At 45.0% G+C, this 20,163-nt stretch overlaps 1 protein-coding gene across 1 annotated transcript in view; it reads right to left on the reverse strand.

Moving 5' to 3' along the window:
• Positions 1 to 18,527: 18,527 nt before the first annotated feature.
• LOC138359844 (uncharacterized) overlaps positions 18,528 to 20,163 on the reverse strand; it is a 10,774-nt gene continuing 9,138 nt past the window's right edge. The window contains exons 2-3 of the mRNA XM_069319553.1: positions 19,054 to 19,262; positions 18,528 to 18,864 (exon numbers count right to left, since the gene is read on the reverse strand). Of these exons, the coding sequence (XP_069175654.1) occupies positions 18,528 to 18,864; positions 19,054 to 19,262 (546 nt within the window). The remainder of the gene's footprint in view (positions 18,865 to 19,053; positions 19,263 to 20,163) is intronic.

Below are 20,163 nucleotides of genomic sequence, written 5' to 3' on the forward strand. Positions count from 1 at the left end.
GGGTTGTTTTTACAAATTTATAGTAATCTTTTTACTATAGAGAAAGTATTAATGGTAACATAACATGAGATATTTGTATTTATAAACTGTAAACTCTAGAATTAGATTTAGAAGCAATATTTATGAATGATTTGAAAATTATTACAGTTGTAAAAATTCACAAGAAATTATTTCTGTAGAAACTTATACAAATCGTTACAATAAGAAGGTAACAATAGTGTAACTAAGCAGGTGTACAGCAGTGTAATCCAAACTTTACATTTTGGCTTCAAGTGAGTAACTTTTAACTTACAACTTGAAAGGTGATATATTGAATTTTTTTTTAGTTTCCCTTAGATCAGTGATAAATATGTCTTCCTTTTACTTTACAAAAGTTAGACTATAAGAATGCAATTTCATGGACTAAGAAACAAATCTTTCTTTATATTTATATAAAAAGTTTTATATAAATATGTATATATTATCCCATTTATACAAAAAGTTTTCACACACTCAGTCAATATATTCTAGGACTATCCAGGACCATAGTCACTTAGAGCACAGTTTCCCGCATCAAAGATCTTACTTCAAAGAAACTCAAAATGCCTGTCAGTAAACCATCTCTCCGTGAAAGTAGTTCCTTCAACAGTCCATATATCCAGTTGGGGGGGTGGTCTCCCTTGTATTATTTTATCTTGATTTTAACTTGTTTTATTCTATCCTGTATACCTGCTGCAACATTGTTTATACCACTCATTCCTGAGTAGTTTCTCCCGACAATTAAGTTTACATTTTTGGAAAAGTTGTAGTGGCCAGTGACAAGTTTGTGGCTGAAAAGATAATTAAGTTTAGGTGAACGATTCGCTTCAGAAAAAAGGGGATCATTCATTCATGGTTTATTTATTTCAAGTGTAGATGTGGACATCAGGTCTAATAGTAGATTACAATAAGTGCGAGGATGGACACCCATGATTCATCTTGAACATTTCCTCCATTCACAATTAAGCTTATCCAGACCAATATTTTGAAAGTCGCATAGTTCACATCCTTACAGGCCTAGTCACTTACTATTAAATGACATTAATGTCGACCAGGTATTAAGCTGACCGAACTAACCCATGATATTTATTATACCTTTTTATTATGTTCAATCCTATCATATGTGCTGTAGCGTCCTTTAACTTACAAGAATCATTTAAAATTGATCACAATTTGAAAATACTAGGCAGAAAGATCACTGTAAGGTTCAGTCAACATTATTACTTTCACATAATCATATCAAGGTTGCCATTGCATCTATGGTGGGTGCAAGTGGAACTAGATCAGTGTTAGAGAAAACATTGGCATTATTACTGTCGATGAGACAGTCAGCTCTACTGGCTGTTATCTATCTAGATCGACTGTTGAAAGTATTAAGATACTTTCAACAGTCGATCTAGATAGATAACAAATAATATAGTACAAAAAACAGTACTTTATTTGATCCGGTGTTTTTTGAGAAATATTTAGAGATAACATTAATCCATTTCATTGCTAATTTGTGTACGTTATAAGAGATATATAGATATCTAGTTATGACAGGAAATAACAGGAAAATAACTGCTTAACAGGAAATACTTTCCTGTTAAGCAATTCTATAAAAAGTTTGATGTGTTCAACTTTGTCAAATGCTTTGGAAGTATAAAGAAACAAAGAACCGAGAACCTTGTGCTTGCAGTACTGAATAGTTTTCGCCACCATGAAAATATACATCGTTTTTGAGTAACCAGTTTTGTATGCAAACTGAATCAGAGGCTTCTACCTCGTCAGGTATCTCGAAAATCATTGAATATGTAATAAAATCTGAAACTAAATAAATCAATAAAAATAAAAAATCAATAAAATAAAAAAAATATATGTAATAAAATAATAGAATATGTAAGAGAATCATTCTCTGTTGAAAGATAATTAATATATTAACAAGTAATTAGTAAGGATGCAACATAGGTGTAGGGGCAACGCCACTATCAGGCTGGGCGCGCCAGTTTGGCTCCTGCGTCACGCACTGCAGAAGAGAATTGGGAAACTGAAGTGGTTTCTTATTATGCCTTATGAATTAAAAACTAATAAGAAATTAACTGATACTAAAATAACCAATTGAATAAACAGTATTAATTCAAATTTATAAATAAGTTAAGTTTTAAACTGCCAGTGGATAAATAAATATTATAGGTCTCTCTCTGACCTCGAGAGTCAGAGAAGAGAGAACACTTTGGCGTCAATATCCCTGACTACTCTCATGGTTTATTGGTGGGTTTGTGTGCCCGTCACAAGTCTCATGATAAAGCTAAGATAAACAGATCAGCTACTGTTCTAAAGCTACTGTTGGAACACGATCATGAAGTTTGGATGTGTCCGCCTTTCAGTTCAGTGGCAGGTAAGTGTTATCCGTTCCTTACTACTCTTTGTTGTGGACATAATGTTGGAGTACGGGGAGGGGGGGGAACACAGGGGTGGAAGAGTGCGGTTATAATGAATGAAAACTAAATATCTCATGTAAGTGAGAACTTATAATTAATTAAGTAGTTCCCCTTTTGACAGGACGGGGCAGTTTTTATCATCATAATCCTCATGTTTGTGAAGTTTTTATCAAGGAAAGGTATCTAAGTACATAGTTTCTCACTTAATTTGCCCATTTATCAGCGTTTTGGATCAGTTTCAAGGGTGTGTGGTAACATGTTAACAGATAACACTAATGGATGGAAAGTATTTGTGGGGTATTATCAGTATAAGAATCTTATTTGTCTCTAGGCACTGTCTAGAATACATTTTTGGCAGTACATTACATGTACTGCCCAAAACTGGTACAAGGTCTATATTTTTTGTATATTATGTGTGTGTGTGTATGTGTATGTGTGTGTGTGTGTGTGTGTACTCACCTAATTGTACTCACCTAATTGTGCTTGCGGGGGTTGAGCTCTGGCTCTTTGGTCCCGCCTCTCAACCGTCAATCAACTGGTGTACAGATTCCTGAGCCTATTGGGCTCTATCATATCTACATTTGAAACTGTGAATGGAGTCAGCCTCCACCACATCACTTCCTAATGCATTCCATTTGCTAACTACTCTGACACTGAAAAAGTTCTTTCTAACGTCTCTGTGGCTCATTTGGGTACTCAGCTTCCACCTGTGTCCCCTTGTTCGCGTCCCACCAGTGTTGAAAAGTTCGTCCTTGTTTACCCGGTCGATTCCCCTGAGGATTTTGTAGGTTGTGATCATGTCCCCCCTTACTCTTCTGTCTTCCAGTGTCGTGAGGTGCATTTCCCGCAGCCTTTCCTCATAACTCATGCCTCTTAGTTCTGGGACTAGTCTAGTAGCATACCTTTGGACTTTTTCCAGCTTCGTCTTGTGCTTGACAAGGTACGGGCTCCATGCTGGGGCCGCATACTCCAGGATTGGTCTTACATATGTGGTGTACAAGATTCTGAATGATTCCTTACACAGGTTCCTGAACGCCGTTCTGATGTTAGCCAGCCTCGCATATGCCGCAGACGTTATTCTCTTTATGTGGGCTTCAGGAGACAGGTTTGGTGTGATATCAACTCCTAGATCTTTCTCTCTGTCTGTTTCATTAAGTACTTCATCTCCTATTCTGTATCCTGTGCCTGGCCTCCTGTTTCCACTGCCTAGTTTCATTACTTTGCATTTACTCGGGTTGAACTTCAACAGCCATTTGTTGGACCATTCACTCAGTCTATCCAGGTCATCTTGTAGCCTCCTACTATCATCCTCTGTTTCAATCCTCCTCATAATTTTTGCATCGTCGGCAAACATTGAGAGGAACGAATCTATACCCTCTGGGAGATCATTTACATATACCAGAAACAGTATAGGTCCAAGGACTGACCCCTGCGGGACTCCACTTGTGACGTCTCGCCAATCTGAGACCTCACCCCTCACACAGACTCGTTGTCTCCTGTTGCTTAGGTATTCCTCTATCCACCGGAGTACCTTCCCTCTCACTCCAGCCTGCATCTCCAACTTTCGCACTAGCCTCTTGTGTGGCACTGTATCAAAGGCTTTCTGTGTGTGTGTGTGTGTGTGTGTGTGTGTGTGTGTGTGTGTGTGTGTGTGTGTGTGTGTGTGTGTGTGTGTGTGTGTGTGTGTGTGTGTGTGTGTGTGTGTGTGTGTGTGTGTGTATTGTGACAGTAATCTCTTTCAAGAGAGATTTAGCCTGCTCTTTCTTACATCTCGTTACTTCTATACGTCTGCAACATCAAGATACCACATTCAAGAATATCATAGAAGTGGAATAACAGACGTCTCTGCAGGGAGGTACATTCACTCCACACCCCACTCCTCGCTGTCGCCGCACCACCCTCGTCAATCACCAAACTACCACTTCAAGCCAACGCTCTCCCCATTGGTGAATCAGCGACTTCACGCGACTCAGCGCCATCTGCTCGCCTATATATAGTCTTGCACGAGCAGTTGGCCTCAGAATATTCTTTGTGCTCTAGAGCTGACGCTTCTATCTAAGCATACGTCCTGTATACTAAGTGGAGGTTTCAGCCAGCCAATATTCTCGGCACCATTTAACTAATTTTTTGTCTTGTTAATTGTAGAGTAACGTAACCATTATTTTATTTTATATTGTGTTTTGTCTTTGTTTTGATCAGCACTGTACATAGCCAAGGGATTATCTTTATTTTGTTTGTGGTTGTTTAAAGTAAATTAAAGTTTCATTATTTATAAGATTTGTTTTGTGTGTTTTTTCCCTCTCACTTTACCACAGGATGACAACCGCCAAGCAGTCAACATTTTTTTTCTCTTTTTTTTTCTAATGTGATTGGCATTTCCACCAGCCAAAGAGAAGACTGCCTTAACACCTACATTTCTCGTCACATTAATGGGGGCCTGTCCTAGGAGCTTCACTCAAGGTACGATACTAGACTAATCATTTCAATTTCTGGTAAGTGTACTTGGCTTTGTTACACGTTGCGTTTTTACTAATTTCATAACTTTTAATAATTTTTATGGTGCTGTGTATTTTTTACTTTCTGAGTGTAACATTTCATGAGTGATGGATGACAGTGGATTACGTGGTGTCTGGTGGCCACAGTCACTCTCTTAATTGGTTGTTCATCCCTCGGTGTTATTACTCGTGTATTCCACCTTTCTCGTCCCTAGAATTTCTCATTTACCGCAGATCACCCCCTTTGGTACCCCTGGTACTTTGGATTGTCTTCGGGACACGTACCCTATCTTCTGCAATCCGACCGATGGAGGATATAGAGGGCCATAGTTCCTCTCGCACGGACTATGCTGTTGAATTGGGACCTCAACAGCAGTTCTCGTCACCAGTTGACACTCGCACCCCTACGCATCGGTCAGAGTATGATACTGACCCAGGTAGGGAATTGGCATTCTTTTTCAGAGCACAAAGAACGCAAATTTTTTAAGTATCATCTAGTTAAGCAGGAAACCCCTTGCTTCTCTCCTATAGAGACCCAGCAAGGTATCTCTACGTTTTTGGACTACCTTTCACTTTTGAAACTATCAAGTTTCATTTATTTTAGTAGGATTTTCTTGCCCTTATTCTCGTATATTGAGTACCGGGTACAAGATTTCCCTGCTTTTTGATTATTTAATTCCCAATTAAATTCCCACAGGATAGTCACCAGTTGCCACGTCATCTTGTTATTGACAATTATAATACCACAGATATATTCTCTGTACGTCTGTTTGATATTTCAAAATGTTTCGTCTCTCAGCATTTCGTAGTGATCCAGCAAATGAAGTAGGGAACTTAATTCGTGCCAAGAGGACAGAATTACAAAATCTAGCACATGAGTATCATCTAGATGTTCCCCATGGAGACAACAAAAGTGAATTGCATAACCTTATCCTTGACCACCTCTTTGATAATGGAATTATAGACTCTTAATTCTCACGAAAACTATTCCATTGCAGATCGGCATGCTCTGGCAGCTATGTAGTTAAAGCTAGAACTAGCGAAAATAGAGCGTGAACGCCTAAAAGAAGCTCTACAATTCCAGAAGGAACAGGCTCCCCTAAAGAAAGAAGAACAGGAACGCGAGGCTGCCCTAAAGGAACAGGAGGCTGCCCTAGAGCGTGAACACCAAAAAGCAGCTCTACAGCTCCAGAAAGAACAAGCTGCCCTACAACGTGAGCAGGTTGAATTCCAACGTGAGCGTGAGAGGGAACAGCTTGAAATAAGAGAACGTGATCTGGAGATACAACGTGAACACAATAAGAAGCAAGCCGATAGTGTTCTAGAATACCATAGAAGAGAAATCGACTTGGAAACTACACACCTCACTCGGCGCCAACAAACAGCTAGTCTTCCAGTAAGCTTTAACATCTCCAAGGCCAGTAAGTTAATGCCACCATTCGTTGAGACAGAGATGTGTTTTTTACTACTTTTGAGGCCCTAGCTGAAAAGCTTAGCTGGCCTGAAGATCAGTGGTCTATACTTCTCAGAGTGCATCTCACAGGTAGAGCTGTGGTTACTCTCAGTACCTTAGCGTCTGAGAATGACTGGCTACCAGACCCTAAAGCAAGCCGTTCTAGACGCCTACCTTCTCTCCACCGAAAGCTACAGCCGAAGATTCCGTGATTATCTAAATGCAAGTGTCACCACCTATTTATAATTTGCCAATACAAAGAAAAGATATTTCATGAAATGGCTGGAAGCAATTCTTTCAACGTGTCCCTGCTCCCATCCGTCTTTACTTAGCAGACAAAGAGGAAACCGACCTCATCAGATGTGCGAAGTCGGCTGACACCTACAGTCTTATACACAGGTTATCAGCTGACACATCTTCCAGTAAGAAGTCTTGGTCTAATTATGACAAAGTGAGTACCGATCAAGCGAACTCTCAATTATATTGTAGGTACTGCACGCTCTATGGACATACCATAGATAAATGTGGAAAAGCCCAATACAAAGGCTATAGTGAAACTCCTAAACCCAAACCGACTCCTCCTAAGTCCGGTAAGCCTGTGATGAATATTGGTGTTCCTGTTAATGATCTTTCTCTCTTCAGCAAACGCCTGTATCCTGGAACTGTCTCTGCCAGCAGTACAGATTCAGAGGGACGTTTCAAAGTGAAGATCTTGAGGGACACGGCTGCTCTTCAGTCTATAATTTTGAAATCGGCTGTGCCTAACATCACCTACACCGGGGAGACGGTCCTTATCACTGACCTCACTGCCATCACTCTGTATCCACTCGCCAGAGTCCACCCGGATTGTCCTTTCGTACAAGGTGAATTCCAAGTCGCCATCCGGGAAAAGTCTTTTCCCATGTCAGGGGTACAACTTCTGGGCAACGACTTGGCCGAAGATCTACAACCTTCCAACTTGATCATCATGGACAAACCCCAGGTATGTGACTCTGTCGTGGAAAACCCCATCCTGAAGTATATTCCAGCGGAGGTCCAAGAAAGTGATGAAGTCTCTCCGCCGGTGTTGGTGACAACCCGTGCGCAAGCTGCACGCCCGCAACCAGCTGACTCTGATTCAACCGCTGTCCCTCAAGACCATTAGAATCTGCCACCTAATCTCACTATGCTGGAGTTCCGTAAACTGCAGAGGGAGGATCCCTCATTAGCACCATTATTCTTCCAGGCCGAGACTCAATCTGATAATATTCCTGGGTTCTTTATAGAGAACCAATTGCTCTACCGCAGGTAGCGACCCAGCAAACTAACGGAGGATGATGATTGGGCTAATGTCAACCAACTAGTAGTTCCCACCAGCCTACGGCCCGATATTCAACACCTGGCCCATGGATCGTTTTCTCACTATGGTTTTAATAAAACTTATCACGCCATCAGACAAGACGATTACTGGCCAGGTATGATTAAAAATGTAAAAACTTATATACAACAGTGTCATACATGTCACATGGCAGGAAAACCTAACATCTCTATTCCGAAGGCTCCTTTGATTTCTATCCCGGTGCCTTCGGAACCCTTTCACAGACTCATCATAGACTGTGTTGGTCCTTTACCCTGGACCAGTTCTGGCAACGCTTATATACTAACCATCCTGTGTCAAACCACCAGATTCCCCATAGCAGTTCCTGTAAAGAATATTACGGCTGCTACTGTGGTGAAACAACTGTTGAAGATCTTTACACAATATGCATTTCCTCGGGAGATTTAAAGTGACTGTGGCACCAACTTCACCGGTGTTCTCTTCAAGAAGACACTGGAAGAATTCAACATTACTCAGGTATTGTCCAGCCCCTATCATCCTGCTTCACAGGGTTCTCTTGAACGTAGTCCCCAAACTATAAGATTACTCCTTAGGAAATTTTGCAATGAAACTATGAATGACTGGGATAAACAACTTGACATCATCATGTGCATTTTCAGAAGTCTCCCAAATGAGTCTCTAGGAGTGTCTCCTTATGAGATGCTCTACGGACGTAAGTGCTGTACTCCTCTTAAAGCTTTTAAAGACTCTCTACGTAATGCCATCTTTAGTGACCCTCTGTATGTGCGCCAGTTTCTTCAAAACTTAAAGCACATTCTAGAGAGAGTACGTAAATTGCCCATCGATAATTTATTAAAAGCTCAAGATAGGATGAAGACTCATTTTAACAAACACAGTAAAAGCAGGAGACTTCGTTTTAGCATATTTTCCGATCCCTGGTTCTCCATTGTAAAATAAATTTTCAGGACCTTACCGCATCAAGGAGTGCAGAAGTAACCACAACTACGTTCTTGAGACTCCAGATAGGCGGCGGAGGACCCAGTTGTGCCACGTCAATCTTTTGAAGGAGTATAAAGGTACACCCTCCCACTGTGTTAATGTCTCTCTCCACATTTCAAGATCCATACCTCCACAGTGAGACTTTCCCTGTTTCTCCTCCCGACAACACTAACTCTGAGTCAGTGCTTTCCAACTCGAAAATTCTTGCAGATCTTCCTAAATATTTTCAGGGCTGTAACAGTGTTCCTCTCATCAGTGTGTTCCAAGAACATCAGAAGTTATTCAGCGATGATCCCCAGGAATGTAGTGTGGTTCAGCACGACATCCAGCTACTTCCTGATACCCGGCCGATTCGTCAACCCTTCTACCGCATCAGCCCATACAAAAAGGAAGTTATGCGTGCTGAGGTACAGTACCCTCTGGATCATCCGCTGGCCACCCCTTGTGAGTCCCCTTGGGCCTCACCCTGCATCTTGGTGCCGAAACCTCATGGTAAAGTACGATTATGTACAGACTATAGGGAACTGAACCTCGTGACCGTCAAGGATGCTTACCCTTTACCTCGTATAGATGTTATCCTTGACGCAGTAGGTAATGCTACTTATCTTTCCCAAATTGACTTGTTAAAGGGCTATTATCAGATTAGTCTGACAGAGCGGGCTAAGGAAATATCTGCCTTCACCACACCTTTTGGCCTGTACAGATATGAACGCCTTCCTTTTGGACTGTAATGCCTCGGCCACCTTCCAACGAGCTGTCAACCGCGTCGTCCATATCCTAGATCTACGCCTACTTGGATGACATCGTTGTGGCAACAGACACCTGGAACGAACATCTACTCCAGCTGCAACGATTGTTCTCCAAGCCCCTGACAGCTGGCCTTACCATCAACTTGGGCAAATCCACCTTTGCTAAAGGTAAAGTGCGTTATCTTGGTCATGCAATAGGAAGTGGCAGCCTAGCTCCTTTAGCCATTCATACTCAAGCCATTCAGCATTACCCACAACCTACAACCAGGAAGCAGCTCCTGTGCTTCCTTGGCCTTGCATCTTACTATCGTAGGATTGTGAAAAATTTCAGTACGGTAGTGACACCACTGATTAATCTGACCAGCCCCAAGCAACGGTATCATTGGACCATTCAACAGACCGTTGACTTTGAACAACTCACATCTCTGCTATGTTCTAATCCCATTCTCGCCTCTCCAGATATTACGAAACCGTTCATCATCCATGTCGACGCAAGTGGCACCGGCATCGGGGGCGTTCTAATGCAACAGCGTGGCGAAGAGGTTCTTCTTGTAAGCTACTACAGCTACAAGTTGAAGCCTCATCAGAAGAACTATAGCACTATAGAAAAGGAACTCCTCTCCATCGTCCTGAACCTGCAACATTTCGAACCTTACCTACAAGGTAATCAGTCTATTACCATCTACTCAGACCACAATCCCCTACGATTTCTGCAACAAAGAGCGTTGTTGCCTACCTGGCTGCGTGCTGACGTGGCCGTTTTGACATGGGGGAGGGCCTTGCAATTTCTCGTTTTGCGGGTGAATTCCGTGGGACTAGAATTGTCGTGCAAGGCTGGTTACCCGGCCATTGAGTTGGTGATGTGCGACATGCTTCGTGTTCCGGTGGAGGCTGTATATGGAGTTGAGCTTGTTTCGGCCCACCGGGTGATTGTCAAGTTCGTGCGGGAGGAGGAGTATCGGGACTTCCTCCGGCGGAACGAAGGGCGTTCGTTGCAGTTGCAGGATGGCGCTAGATCCGTAACAATCTCGGACCAAAGTGGTGCCCTGACATATGTCAGTGTGCACGGTGCGCCCCTGGAGTTCCCTGAAGACCTTCTCCGGCTCTTCTTCGGGAGGTATGGTGCTGTCATAAGTGTGCGGGTGAACACGCTTTCCTCGGAAGTATGCTGGGAAGCAGACGAACGTCCGTACCTTAGGTATGCGCCTGCGGTCGGATATCCCATCTTCTGTCCGGCTGCTAGGTTACTACGTTCGGGAGTATTATGCCCGGCAGCCCCGTACTTGCTTCCGGTGTGGCCAGTTAGGGCATCAGGCTGCCGGGTGCTCTGAGGCCCCTGCTGCACCTGTTAACTTGTTTCGGGAAGAGGATTTCCCGCCGCTCCTTCAGGGCGTGGATTCCGGAGATGAAGAGGGGCAGATCCCATTCGCTGCTGATGCGGCCCCTCCTGCGTCACCCGACATGCCCCCGGTGGTTGTTGTCCCTCTGCCGAGTGTTCCGGTGACTCCTGTCGCTGGTCACTTCACTGTGCCAGTTGCTCCCGAGGGTCTTCCGGATGGTCTCTGCGGGTCGTCTGCGTCATCCTCGACTCCTGCTGCTGTGCCTGGTCCTGCACCCTCGCCAGGTGTTACGGCTGTGCTGGGTGTTGGGGGGGGGGGGGGCTGCGGACCGTCCTGTTGTGTGCAGCCCGGTTCCCCATGTGGTTGAGGCTGCTGCCGTAATGCGACGGGCGTTGGTTCGCCCGGTTCGTGAGGCCCGTGGTTCTGGGTCCGCCTCCGGCTGTGAGGATGTGCGGCCAGTGCCCAAGCGTTCCAGGCGTTCTTCTACTGCTTGGGCTGATGTGGAGGACTACGACGCAGGTGGAGCTTCGGGAGATGATGTGGCGATTCCGGGTGCTTCCCGCGCTACGTCGCTGGTGGTGGCTGACGTCCATGTGTCTGCTGTTGACGATGGTTGTGCGTCTGATTTACCTCCTGTTCTTTCTCCTGCAGAAGGTTCTACGCAGTTGGAGGTGGTTGCTCCTACAGACGTGGGTGGTGTGGGTTCTGGTGCGAGCCGAGACATCAAGCTGGTGCTGAAGAAGGAAGCCAAGCGTGGGGGGTCCCAGCAGGTACAACGTTCGGTGGTTGACGCGGGGCCCTGTGAGGCAGCCGAGGAGGCTCCCAGTGCTCTGCCCATTGCCCGGCCTCATGGGAAGGAGCCTCTCCCTCTCGTCTTGGCCTCCAGAGTGGCGAATGATGCTGAACATCCTTTGCGTTTTGACATGATGACCGCGTGCGTCCTGTTCCGTGGTGCCCTTCTTCCATCTGGATTCGACGGGCTCGATGTTTTATTGTGGGTGTGCCGGAGTTAATGCCTGATCCTCGTACGGTTCGTAATGACCCTGTTTTGGAGGACATTATGTTACTTTGGTAGGCGTATTGCATTCGATTCCCGGCGGCGGAGTGGCCGGAAAAGTATGAGAAATTGTAGTAGTCTGTGTGCTTGCTGTGTGTTTGGTGTGTGCTTGGACCTGTGGTTTGTTTGCAATGTGTTGTACCTATTGTGCGCCCTTCAGGCCGGTGTTATGTTTGTTCTCATGACCGTTGTTTTGTTGTATTGTATTGTCTTTTCTTGTGTTTCATGATGTTTCTGTTTTTGTTGTCGGCCCTTCAGGCCGGTGTTTCGTGTCTTTGTATGAATTTGTATTGATTTGTTTTGTGCTGAAGTGTCTTATGTTTCTTGATGTGCTTTGTTGTTTTATTATCGGTCCTTCAGGCCGGTGCATGTATGTTGTTGTGTTTGTTACTGTTTTGTTTTCAGGTGTGGGTGTTTTGGTTGTTTTTTTTTATTGTTTATTTTGGCCTCGCCCTTTGTTTATGGGGCGGATGGCTTGGTGTGTTTTTTTTTTTTTATTCCTGTATTGTTTGTGCTGTGCGTTTGGCCTGGTGTTTTTATATTGCTTTGCCTGTTGTACGTGTTTGTTCTTTATGTTTTGTTTGGAATGTATGCTGTTTGTCCTGTTCTGTTTCCTGCTATGTCTCTGGATGTTACTGTGATTGCTAGTTTGCCATTGTATTATGTTTTGTGTTTTTGATGTATGCTGTATTTTTCTATGTTTTTCTCATGTATGTGTTTTGTTGTGCTATGCTGTCGGCCATTCCGGCCGGTGGTCTATTGTTTTCCTTTGTTATATATTCTGTATTGTTTTATTGTATTTAAATTGCATGCTTTGCATGTAAAAATAAAAAAAATAAAAAATTCTGCAACAAGCCCAATTCAGCAATCAACGTCTTCTACTCTGGGCTCTGTATCTGCAGAACTTTAACCTGGAGATCTTCTTCATTAAGGGCTCAGACAACATCCTAGCCGACGCTCTCTCCAGAGTCTACGAGGTAGAGGCAGCAACTCCTACCACTCTACCGTCTAATGAAGTAACTTAACCCATAAGAGCAGGCTTCGGGGAAGAGCTGTGACAGTAATCTCTTTCAAGAGAGATTTAGCCTGATCCTTACTACATCACGTTACTTCTATACGTCTGCAACATCAAGATATCACATTCAATAATATCATAGAAGTGGAATAGCAGACGTCTCTGCAGGGAGGTACACTCACTCCACACCCCACTCCTCGCTGTCGCCGCACCACCCTCGTCGATCACCAAACTACCACCTCAAGCCAACGCTCTCCCCATTGGTGAATCAGCGACTTCACGCGACTCAGCGCCATCTGCTCGCCTATATATAGTCTTGCACAAGCAGTTGGCCTCAGAATATTCTTTGTGCTCTAGAGCTGACGCTTCTATCTAAGCATACGTCCTGTATACTAAGTGGAGGTTTCAGCCAGCCAATATCATCGGCACCATTTAACTAAATTTTTGTCTTGTTAAAAGCGAGTGCGGTGGCCTGTAGGGCCATCCGTACGGCTAAACGTGAATGTTGGGCATCTTATGTCTCAACAATTACGTCCGAAACCCCTCCGGCCCAGATCTGGAAGCGTATCCGCAAGATAGCGGGTAAGTTCGTTCCCGATGTTTCTCCGGTCCTTCACCTCCATGATACTCTTGTGGCGGACCCGTTGCAGGTCGCTTCCGAACTGGGTTCCCACTTTTCTTCTGTTAGCTCTGGTCTTCATCTTCCCCAATCTTTCCTTCTTCGTAAACCTGTCCTTGAGTCTCGTCCTTTAGATTTCTGCACTCATCTTCAGCTTCCCTATAATGATCCCTTCTCTCTCTCTGAACTTCGTTCTGCCCTGGCCCTCTGCGGTTCTACGGCGGCGGGCTGCGATGGTATTCATTATGAGATGCTTCGCCATCTCCCTCCGAGCACGTCTCAGTATTTACTGAGTCTGTATAATCGGATCTGGGAGTCGTCGTCAGTCCCTGAGGACTGGCTCGATGCCGTTGTCCTCCCTGTTCGCAAACTGGGGTCTCTGGGTACTTTCCCTAAGGACTTTCGCCCTATTGCTTTCACAAGTTGTGTCTGCAAACTCTTTGAACGTATGGTTAACGTTCGTCTGATGTGGTTCCTGGAACACCATCACCTCCTCTCCCCTTCTCAATTTGGTTTCCGCAAGTGCCGCAGCACGACAGATGTCCTGGTGAACTTGGAGGTCTATATTCGTACTGCTTTTGCTGCGAAGACCTCCGTTGTTGCCGTCCTTTTTGATCTAGAAAAGGCTTATGACACCACTTGGCGTTATCATATCCTATCTCAACTTCATTCTTTTGGCCTTCGTGGTCATCGCCCTCTCTTTCTCCGCAGCTTCCTCTCTCGTCGTTCCTTTCGGGTGCGCCTTGGTACCGCTCTCTCTCCCTCTTTTCAACAATACGAAGGTGTGCCCCAGGGTAGTGTTCTGAGCACTACTCTTTTTCTGGTTGCCCTCAATGGTCTTCTTTCCTCTCTTCCTTCTGGTGTCTTCTCCGCTCTCTATGTCGATGATCTTACCCTTTGTTGTCAGGGTGATGATTCGCCTCTCCTTCAACGCCGGCTTCAACTTGCCATTGATGCCGTGTCGTCTTGGGCCACAGGTCATGGCTTCAAGTTCTCTACTTCTAAGACTTGTGCCATGACTTTTACGCGGAAACGGGTTGTTCTTCGTCCCTCTTTGTCACTTTATGGTCATCCCCTTGAATACAAAGATTCCGCGAAGCTTTTGGGGTTATTTCTTGACACTCGTTTGTCTTGGTCTCCCCATATCTCTTACCTCCGTGTTGAGTGCTCTAAGGCCCTTACCCTCCTTCGGGTCTTGTCCCATACTTCTTGGGGGGCAGATAGGCGCACTCTCCTTGCTTTACATTCCTCTCTCGTCCTGTCTAAGCTCGATTATGGTTGCCCTGCTTACTCGTCTGCTTCTCCTTCTACTCTTCGCCGTCTTGATGCTTTGCACCATACTGGGTTGCGTCTCAGTTCTGGTGCCTTTCGTTCGACTCCCATCCTTAGCTTGTATGTTGACACTGGCTTCCTGTCTCTCCAGGACCGCCGTGATCGCTACTGTCTTCGCTATCTTGCGCGGTCCTTACAACATCCTTCCTCTCGCCTCTGTCGTGCTTTAACTTTTACCCCTCCTGCGGTTCCTGTTCCTCTTCACCACCTCCCTCTTTCTGTCCGGTTATCTCGCCTACAGGATTCTCTTTCCGTTCGTATTTCTGATGTTTCTCCTCGTGTTGTTCCTTCTTTGCCCCCGTGGAGGGTCCCTCTTCCGCGGTTTTGTACATCCTTGACCCGTATCACTAAAGCTTTTACCCCTCCTACGGTTCTCAAACGCCTTTTCCTCGAGCACATTTCTTCTCACTCCCGCTCCGTTTCTGTCTTCACCGATGGGTCTAAGTCAGCGGACGGTGTTGGCTACTCTGTTGTTTTTCCTGATCGCACTTATATGTGTCGCTTGCCTCCGGAGACTAGCATCTTTACAGCGGAACTTTATGCTATTCTCTATGCTCTTCGTCTCCTGCTTTCTCGTTGTCAGTCTTCCTTTGTGGTTGTTGTTGACTCTCGTAGTGCCCTCATGGCTCTCGGGTCCTTTAATTCGGTTCATCCGGTAGTTGTCGAGATCCAGCATTGGCTGTTTCTCGTTCACAGTAAATTTAAGTCGGTTGAGTTTTGTTGGGTTCCCAGCCATATTGGTGTGTCTTTAAATGAGCGTGCGGATGCTGCTGCCAAGGAAGCTGTCCGCTCTTGTCCCATCTCTCGCAAAGGCATTCCGTATTCCGACTTTTACCCGGTTATCCATTCCTCAGTCCTTACCCGTTGGCAGGCTTCTTGGTTGTCTGTTACTGGTAACAAGCTACGTACTCTTAAATGTTGTGTTTCCTCGTGGCCGTCCTCCTTCCACCGTAACCGGCGGTGGGAAACAGCTCTGGCGAGGTTGCGTATTGGCCATACTCGCTTAACCCATGGTCACTTGATGGAGCGCCGCCCTGCTCCTTATTGTCCTAGTTGCATCGTCCCTCTTACGGTCGTGCATGTCCTTCTTGAATGTCCTGACTTCCAGGACGAGCGTGTGTCTTGCTTTCCGACCGCCCCTCGCGGTCACCTGTCCCTCGATAGAATTCTTGGTGACTCGGATACTTTTGATATCGTTCGCCTTATGCGTTTTTGTTCTCGTATTGGCATCCTTGGTGATATTTAGCGCCCTCTGATTATTTTGCGTACTTGATGGTGCTACATAGCCTTCCCGGTTTGGTGCCTTCTTTTGATAATTACTTACTTACTTTGTCTTGTTAATTGTAGAGTAACGTAACCATTATTTTATTTTATATTGTGTTTTGTCTTTGTTTTGATCAGCACTGTACATAGCCAAGGGATTATCTTTATTTCGTTTGTGTTTGTTTAAAGTAAATTAAAGTTTCATTATTTATAAGATTTGTTTTGCGTATTTTTCCCTCTCACTTTACCACAGGATGACAACCGCCAAGCAGTCAACATTTTTTTTCTCTTTTTCTTCTAAAGTGATTGGCATTTCCCTCAGCCATAGAGAAGACTGCCTTAACACCTACATTTCTCGTCACATTAAATGTGTGTACTCATCTAGTTGTACTCACCTAGTTGTGTTTGTGGGGGTTGAGCTCTGGCTCTTTGGTCCCGCCTCTCAACCGTCACACACAACCGTGTATGTGTGTGTGTGTGTAGTCACCTAATCGTGCTTGCAAGGGTTGAGCTCTGGCTCTTTGGTCCCGCCTCTCAACCATCAATCAACTGATGTACAGATTCCTGAGCCTACTGGGCTCTGTCAAATCTACATTTGAAACTGTGTATGGAGTCAGCCTCCACCACATCACTTCCTAGTGCATTCCATTTACTATCTTCCTCTTGAAGATATATTAAACAGGGGTTCCTCTTTACCAGGGGCTCAAACGGAGCACGCCTTCCTCTCAAGAGTTCTTCAGCTCAAGTGCTTTAAGCTCCTCTGAAAACGAGCCTCACGCCTCCAGCAAACTCTCCACATCTCATGTCAAGCCCTTCATTTCTATTCTTGATCACTGCTCATACTCTTAAACTGTCTGTCAAATTTACCCAATTGTTTTACATATGTATCTTCATGTCTATATTTCTGTGACCTCTTATTTGGGACAGACCTAATAGAGTAACTCTCAAGGTAGACTCGTTTCTCAGCTACCTGGGATCATAAAATCGGACACTGAAAAAGTTATTTCAAATGTCTCTGTGGCTCATTTAGGTGCTCAGCTTCCACCTGTGTCCCCTTGTGTGTGTGCCACCCGTGTTAAATAATCCATCCTTGTCCACCCTGTCAATTCTCCTGAGAATTTTGTATGTGGTGATCATGTCTCCCCTAGCTCTTCTGTCTTCCAGGGACGTGAGGTGCAGTTCACATAGTGTGTTCTCATAACTCATGCCTCTTGGTTCTGGGACTAGGCTAGTGGCATACCTCTGAACTTTTTCCAGCTTCGTCTTGTGCTTGACAAGATACGGGCTCCATGCTGGGGCTGCATACTCCAAAATTGGCCTTACATATGTGGTATACAAGGTTCAATAGGATTCCTTACACAGGTTTCAGAAAGCAGTTCTGATGTTATCGAGCCTCGCATAGGCCGCTGATATCAATATTTTGACGTGGGCTTCGGAAGACAGGTTTGGAGTGATATCAACTCCCAGATCTTTCTCTCTGTCCCTTTCGTGAAGGACTTCCTCTCCCATTCGGTATCCAGTTATTGGTCTCCTAGTTCCTCCTTCTAGTTTCATTACCTTACATTTACTTGGGTTGAAATTTAGTAGCAATTTGTCGGACCATTCCTTCAGTTTGCCTAGGAGCCGGTCGGCCGAGCGGACAGCACACTGGACTTGTGATCCTGTGGTCCCGGGTTCGATCCCAGGCGCCGGCGAGAAACAATGGGCAGAGTTTCTTTCACCCTATGCCCCTGTTACTAGCAGTAAAATAGGTACCTGGGTGTTAGTCAGCTGTCACGGGCTGCTTCCTGGGGGTGGAGGCCTGGTCGAGGACCGGGCCGCGGGGACACTAAAGCCCCGAAATCATCTCAAGATAACCTCAAGAAGGTCATCTTATAGCCTCATACTATCCTCCTCTGTCCTGATCCTCCTCATAATTTTTGCATCATCAGCAAACATTGAGAGGAACGAGTCAATTTCTTTTGGGAGATCATTTACGTATATCAGAAACTGTATAGGTCCAAGGACTGATCCCTTTGGGACTCCACTGGTGACTCCCCGCCACTCCGAGACCTCACCCCTCACGGTGACTCGCTGTGTCCTGTTGCTTAGGTACTCTCTTATCCAGTGGAGTACCTTCCCTTTCACTATTGCCTGCATCTCCAGTTTGTGCACTATTCTCTTATGTGGTAAAGTAAGGTAAAATGTTCAAAGAGCTGGAAAGCAGGGGTTGGAAGAAGAGGGCGAGGATGCAGAAATCTTGAGCAAGGAACTAGAGACGAGGTGAAGAGGTGAGATGAAAGATGGGTGGCCCAACCACCATGGGTAAGAATTGCAGCTGATGCTGTGGTTTGGTTGTTGAGTGGAGTGTTCACTGTTGCTCGCTGATGTATCTTGCAGGAGGCAAGGCTTCTCGTCGCGGTTTTCTGTAAAGCAGCTGGCAGTTGACGGTTGATTACAGATGTTGATGTTAAATCATTTCGTTATTGGTCTTCTTTTTTGTTGACGATTTCAGCAAATTCTGGTCTTTGGTCTTCTTCTTGGACTTGTCGGTCTTGGTCTTGATGGTCTGACTTGGTGCTGGCCTTGTGGTGCTATCGTTGGGGGTTGTTGGTGAGGTGTCGTTAAGAAAATCGGCAGCTAAGTAGTGACATTTCCGTGAAGGAGATGATGTTCCAACAGACACGTCCTCATTCGATTCATCAGATGAATGAAGAGCAGAGGTGGTAGATCGCGAAGGTAGTGTTCTTGAAGATTGAGTTCTTGAAGATTGAGTTCTTGAAGATTGAGTTCTTGAAGGTTGAGTTCTTTAAGGTTGAGTTCTTGAAGGTTGAGTTCTTAAAGGTTGAGTAGCAGCAGTAGGTACCGTAGCAGAAGGGACTTCATAGTGTAGACCCTCTACAGGGTCACACCAAGGGTCAATTGTAGCTGAATTCACCACTGGGACGGGTGAAGGGTCAGCAACAGTCAGAGAAACGTGTGGAGCAGGAGCTGACAGTAAGTCTGAAAGCGTGGCCGCGTTCACAGTGAGGTCACGGTTAGTAACTGGAACTGTAGTAGAAATGGGGGTCTCAGGAGGAAGAGTCTTGTGAGCTGAGGGTATTAGAACAAGAACTGAAATCTGCATTGTAGTGGAGGAATCGTCGTCGGATGTAGAGTCGGCATCCTCTACAGGGTCAGTTGCTGGAGTATCTCTTATGTGGTACTGTGCCAAAAGCTTTCTGGCAGTCCAGAAATATGCATTCTGCCCAGCCCTCTCTCTCTCTCTGGCCTGATTTTTGTTGCCTGGTCATAGAACTCAATTAATCCTATTAGGCATGATTTGCCATCTCTGAACCCATGCTGATGTTGTGTTACAAAGTTCTTCCACTCCAGATGTTCCACTAGCATTTTACGCACAATCGTTTCCATTATCTTGCATTGAATGCAAGTTAGGGACACTAGCCTGTAGTTCAGTTCCTCCTGCCTATCACCCTTCTTGTATATTGGGACTACATTGGCCGTCTTCCAAATTTTTGGCAATTCACCTGTTACCAGTGACTTGTACACCATGGAGAGTGGTAGGCACGGAGCTTCTGCTCCTTCCTTTAGAATTCATGGTGAGAATTCATCCGGGCCTATATCCTTTGTCACGTCCAAATCTAGCAGATGCTTCCTCACATCCCCACTAGTAATCATAAACTCCTCTAGTGGTGTCTGGTTTGATGTTCCCTCCCTTATCTTTGGGACTTCTCTTTGGTCTGAGGTGAAGACTTCCTGGAATATCTTATTGAGTTCCACGCATACTTCCTTGTCGTTTGTAGTGAATCTTTCTGCCCCTATCCACAGTTTCCTTACCTGTTTCTTCACTGTTGTTTTCCTCCTGATGTGGCTATGCATCAGTTTGGGTTGAGTCTTTGCCTTGCTCGCTATGTCATTTTCATATTGCCTCTCTACCTCTCTTCTCACCCTGACGTATTCATTCCTGGCGCTCTGGTATCTTTCTCTGCTCTCTAGTGTTCTGATGTTTCTATAGTTTCTCCACAGCTTTTGCTAGCTTGCAACTCTGATTAAACCATGGGTTTCTCATCTCCATTTCCTTTTTTTCCTTTTGGACTGGGACGAAC

The sequence above is a fragment of the Procambarus clarkii genome, chromosome 8 (genome assembly GCF_040958095.1).
Source record: "Procambarus clarkii isolate CNS0578487 chromosome 8, FALCON_Pclarkii_2.0, whole genome shotgun sequence".
Classification (NCBI taxonomy): domain Eukaryota; kingdom Metazoa; phylum Arthropoda; class Malacostraca; order Decapoda; family Cambaridae; genus Procambarus; species Procambarus clarkii.